General features: G+C 41.3%; 1 protein-coding gene across 1 annotated transcript in view; it reads right to left on the bottom strand.

Moving 5' to 3' along the window:
• TMEM165 (transmembrane protein 165) overlaps positions 1 to 4,341 on the bottom strand; it is a 22,756-nt gene extending 18,415 nt beyond the window's left edge. The window contains exon 1 of the mRNA XM_006922511.3: positions 3,897 to 4,341. Within this exon, the coding sequence (XP_006922573.1) occupies positions 3,897 to 4,106 (210 nt within the window). The 5' untranslated portion in view covers positions 4,107 to 4,341. The remainder of the gene's footprint in view (positions 1 to 3,896) is intronic.
• Positions 4,342 to 6,000: the final 1,659 nt, after the last annotated feature.

Genomic DNA, 6,000 nt, shown 5'->3' with positions numbered 1-6,000 from the left:
ATGTCGACATACATAAGCACATAGAAAAGAACCAAGAGAAGTTGAGAATAAAAGTATTGAGAGAAGAAAATACTGGAGGTTATTAGAGAATAGGAACATGGGCACTGAGAAAAGGTATGGAAAGGATGACAGTTTTGACTAATACTTGAAGAAAGGCAGAAAGTATAGGCAGAGAAACAAATATTTAGATGTGTATAGGTGGGTCAGATGCAGTGACTAATTCCAATTTTTGTATTCCACTATGCAGTTACACAGTGTTATACCATAGTAATAAAATACAGTGTTTTCCTTGGTATGAAAACCACTATTTCAGTATTTTAATTTGGGTCTTAAATCAAATTATTTACAACTTGGGAGCAGGGTCAACAACTTAACATTAATGAAAAAATCTGCAGAATAAAACTCTTTACTCAATGTTCAAATTAGTTCTAAATTGAAAATTTTTTAAATAAAATAAAAGTACTCTCATTTAGAAAGTATTCTTTTATGCTCTCATGCTCTTCAAGAGAAGAAAATGACAGATGACAATGAAAAAATAATTCTTATTCAAGTTCTAAAGTTCAAATGAACACCTGTTTGGCTGTATTGAAAACGATACCGATTATCTACAGATTATCTCCGATACATGATGAAACTAGAAAAGATAAAGATACTTTCTTTGAAACAATCTATAGCCTGCTACACCAAGAAAAATACTGATGTCCCTGCAAAACAAAACAAAACAAAAACAAAGACACTCAATAAAGTTATCACACAAGAGGTGAGATCATTTTAAGATAAAGGGGTAAGAATAAAACGTTTATGTTGGCTTAAAACTGTCTCTTCACCATTACTTTATTGTATGAGGTCAAAAAAAGCTTTTTGGAAGTTGGAAAAGTGTGCATAAAATTATACGTGCAACTTAATGACACCATGGATAAACCTGGTTTTGAAAGATTAAAAGAATATATTTTGTTGTAAATTTTCACTATTGTGTCTTTATTTGTGGATGGTTTCGTTTTCTAAATATTTTTATTAATATTACTTGTTAATTCATATTAGTATATTTAACAATTTTTATTTTAATGTTAAACAACTTTGTTTATATTACTGTTTTTATTTATAAATTAAATGTATTAGTTGAACTGTATTAAATGTTTTACTGATTTTGTTTTAATGAACTGCTTTGATGGTAGAATACCAACAAGTAAAGTCAGTAACATCTTGATCATTTAATTGTAACACAGAAATCATGAGCAAGGCAAGAGTCCTCATACCTGATGGTCTCCATCTTAGCTGTAAAGAGGACAGAATTTGGAGGCTAGATTGGTTGGAGCAGGACCACAACTTAATGAAAATGGAAAAAAGTTTACATTGTGTGGAAGGCCTTGTCACAGGTAAAAGATAATAAATAAAAGAAATGCCAAAAAAACAGTAAAGCAGAAATACAATAGCAAGATTTGTACTGGGTCAGGTAATAGCTTTTGTGGCTTTATCAACAGTGCTATTTAACCAGAGCAGTTCTTTGGACTTTCAGAATATGCAACAAGTTACCTTTATTAAATCTATCTGAGCTCCCTCAATTAAAGGGTATTATTACATACGCTGCTCAAGGAAGGAATAAGGGAAAAATGGAGTAAGTCACTAGAAGCATTAACTGCATAAATGATAGTATCCAAGTGATCGACAATACTTTTTTTCATTATAACTGTTAAGTTCAGAGTGAACTCCCCCAATTTTTTAAAAACATGATTATAAAAAAAAATGCCCAATATAGAAAGTTCTGTGAGAAATTCAGTTATCCTGCTTCAAAGCACCCTATAAGATAACTACATTTTTATAATACATCTTACACTTGAATGTCTACTAATGACGAAGAGATTTTTTTCTTCTCCATTTTCAGAAGTCCACTCTTACACAGTGGCATGAAAAGGTAAGTTTAAATATCCTGCTTTTAAAAGATTTATTACACGTAGTTGAAAAACAGCTGAAACTTTCAGATATTCAGCAATGCTGAACCTTTGCTTATATGCCTATTAAACTGAACTCTGATCATATCTTACCTCCACAAGGTAGACAAAAAAAAAGCAAATGATATTTGTATTATAGTTAAAAAAACATGTGAATGAAAAATCTCTTCCAACATGCTGTAGTACTGTAGGTTGAGCCATATCAAGTTACATAAAAATATGATTAAAATAATTAGATTCTATTATATGTAAGAAATTAGAATTTCTATCTAAAAAAGAACCATGAAGAATATATCAAAATATTATAGACAAAAATATTATGTTGTGCCTGCCTCTTCCCTCCGCATCACCAATTTTAAAGACAAGGATCCTTAAGACACTTAAATATGGTCAATGGACACAGTTGACTTCATTTTAAATGGCTAGATTTTTTCCTAGTTACCTAATGGGTATTATTAATAGCCATACCTACCACTATTTATATCTCAAAACTCACTATATGACTAAAACTTTGATGAAAGGCTTGGAAAGTTACATTCAAAATGTACCTTTCTTTCACTCATAAAGTTATTTAACTCAACATAGTTATTGTTTGGGGGTGGGGGGGGACTTCCCATGAGTTAAATGACAGGAGGTTAAATGATAAATTCTTTAGAATAAATTTCATGAATCGGTATTTCAGTTCAATTTCAGCAGTGGAAATGGCAAGCAGGGTCAGTTGAGCCCAGGAGTAACAAGCAATAGAGAAATCACTTTTAACAAGGATACAGTAGGCAAGTCTTCACAGAAAGGCATCTGTTACTTCTTGAAAGATGAAAAGATTCTGACCACTGGGCTTCAAGCTCACTGAAGCCCCCCTTTTTAGGGAGGCTTTTTGTTGGGAGAGACTAGAGATGGAGCACATGGCACCACTCTGGTTGCAATACAGCACATAAGCAAGGGAGTGGTGGCTAAAAGCATGGAAGTTGATAGGAGCAAGATCAGAAAGAAACCTGAACATCAATGCTGAAGAGGCTGGACTGAAATCAGTATGCAGGGGTAAATGAGTGAGGATTTCTGATAAGTAAAACCATTCGACGTTTAGGAAGATTCTTAGGCTACAGGCTGAATATAGCCTGGGGGAGAGATGAGCGGGAGGGAGTTGAGCGCCAAACCGTCCCCTGCTAGAACACAGGACACAGGGCTCCTGAATTTAGGAGTCCAAATTGGAAATGAGGAGAAAGCCCAGCACTAGTAGAGGGAAGAAACTTAAAAACGCTGCCGAGATTTTGAATACAAGTGAGGAAGTGATTCTATTAACATAAATGAAGATGTTAATATCTATCTAGTAAAGGCCAAAAAAAGTTCTAGTATACTTATAAATTTAGTTTTGGCATCCCACACCGCTGCACTACTCTCTGTACTACTGCCAAAGACTGATCATCCCTCTGCGTTCCTAAGGGCTACTTCCTACAAGCCAGAGCACGTTTTAAAAAAGTGAGAGTCACGCTTTATAATCCCTATATAGTTGGCGGAAGAAAAAAAAAAAAATCACAGGTCGTGCAAAGCTGAATTTGGGTTAACAGTTTGGGATGTTTCGACAATGAAAAGGCCGATGTCATTATCAGAGAATATGAAAAGCCTCCCAGCTCTCCTTTTAAACTTCCTACTTGGGATGAGTGTTTCCACTACAGGATACATCTGATCAACAGGACTCCCATCTTGGTCCTCCCGAACTGTGGCCTCCATGCTTGGGCTCCCCTTCCCCTCCCACATAAGGAGCGAGGAGACACCAGGCCTGACCCCGGAAAAAGCGCCCTCCACCGTCCTCCATCCCCAGGAGTCGGGCCGGGCTCCCCTCCCCCAGCCGGCAGCCCAGGGCCGAGGGAGGCGCTCTGGGCGGCCGCGAGCCTGGTACCCAGTGCAGCCGGCGCCGCAGCGTCGCCCACCCTGGCGGGTCCAGCTCACCTCAGCCCGGGCTGGCTCGGGGCCCTGCGCGGCCGCGGGCTGCGGCTGCAACTGCTGGGCAGGCGCCGGCGGTTCCTTGTTCCGGTGGCTAAGGTCTTCGTCCGGGACTGCCCGGACCCCAGCTGGAACGCACAGCAGCGGAACCAGCAGGAGCAGAAGCAGCCAGGGGGCAGATGCGCGGCCGCTCCCCCGGGCCGCCGCCGCCGCCATCCCGCCCGCCGAGACGGCCGCCGCAGGAGGAAGTATGGGCTACAGGAAGACTCGACCCCGAGCCGCCTCCGCGGCGCCGCCCCTAAGGCTTCGCCGCCGCCGCTTAGTGAGGACTCGGTACCATGCGGGCAGTACTAATGGCGGGCGTAAGATTTCGGGAAAACCGGCGTTCCTCGGATCCCCCTTCTCCCGCGATGGCCACACGACTCCGCCAACTGTCTCAATGCGGCCCAGCCCTGATTCCCCCAGGCCCCGCCCCTGCCCGTGACGGCCTCCCATTGGCCCAGCGTCCGTCTCGGCGTCGTGACGTCCTCGGGCAGGTTGAGGTGCGGCTCGCGCCCTCTTCCCATTGGACGCGGCCAGTACCAGGCGCCACGTTACCTTCCTCTCCTCGCATCCTTCTCGTGCTCCACCCCGGACCCTCTTCTCTCTCTGGACCCGGTTCCGGGATTTCGCGGCTCGTTACTTCTCCTCCCTCCTGAGTCTTCTTCCCTAATATCCAGGCCGGCCTGTCCTTTTTTTTTTTAACCATTCCAAAATATCAAATTAGTTCTAGCGCCCAGGTTTCGTGGCACCTAGCCCCGTTCCGTACTCCTTCAAAGAATCTCCGTGCCACCTCCGACGCGGCGATCTGCTGAGGACAGCGTTCTTAGAGGGTCAACATGCTATTATTAAAAACAAACCTTTGAAATAGGACTTAGGAAATAACACGAAAATTTTCAAGCCTTATTTTAGATTGTTTGTTTGCCTGTAGTCACCCTCAGACCCAAAACATCTAACATTGCCCATGTCCTGCAGCGCCTTTCCACTTGGAATGCTTTTTGTTGCACCTATCTTAGACCGATCTCTTAAAATGTTTGGGTTTTGAAATTGAATATAGGGTTTTTTAAGATTAGGAGTTGGGGGTGGGCAACAGTAGAAAACAGGAAAGGGTGGTTCGTTGGGTTATTTTTACATTTTATGAGGATATTTTTACGTTTTATATTTTTTAAAAAGTTAAGCTATTTAGTTATCAGAAGTTTGACTAAGATAGTGCTAACCATGTTCCAGGTACTCTTCTAAATACTTTACATATATCTACATGTATTAAACTTGTACTTTATGAAGAGCTAAGGAAGGTTATCACTAAGTACTGGGACAATAAATGAATCCACCAAAACAATCTGTGGCAAAGTGGACAAAGCTACTTTGAGTTTGCTAAAGAAACCATTTTATGTCATGGGTTAGTAAAGCTTTTGGTCATGCTGTTCTTCCTGTCTGTAATTAACTTCCTCTATTTTATCGCTATAAACTACTCATATTTCCAAAACTTGTTCAGGTCTGACCTCTCAGAAGTATCCTCCCAATACCTTCTCTTACAAAATTCATCACTTTTTGCTTCTTGATATTGTAGCTTATGCATGTTTTTATTATTGTGAAAGATGCCTCCTGGAGGGCTCAAACATTTGCACTCTAGAGATGAACTAGGAGGCATGCCTAGTTCATCTCTAGAGTGCAAATGTTTGAGGCCTCACAAACCAGTAATAGAAAAGCCAGGAATCCAGACTATCTTCTCTCTATCCTCCTCTTTTTTTTTTTGCATACATAATTAGCTGTGCTTAAGAAGTATCCGAAAGGCAGTCAACTAGTGTCTCATTCTCATGGCTAAAGCAGAAGGGTAAAGTGGCAAAATTGGCCATGTGTCCCTGTTTCCTGGAAGGTACTTGGCCTATTTTCTGAGGTGGGCCGCCCACACCCCAGAACTCTCTAACAGGAAGTGCTCCTGGCCAAATTCCCAGTCACCTCAGCAGATGAGGCAGTGAAGACTTACAGGTTACAGAGAGGGAACTGGAGAGAGGATAGTCTGGACTTTGGGGGCTCAAACATTCACACTCTAGTGATAAACTGGGAGGCA

The sequence above is a fragment of the Pteropus alecto genome, unplaced genomic scaffold (genome assembly GCF_000325575.1).
Source record: "Pteropus alecto unplaced genomic scaffold, ASM32557v1 scaffold57, whole genome shotgun sequence".
NCBI lineage: Eukaryota > Metazoa > Chordata > Mammalia > Chiroptera > Pteropodidae > Pteropus > Pteropus alecto.
Note: the sequence above shows the minus strand (reverse complement) of the source record. Positions and strands in the feature narration are given on the sequence as shown.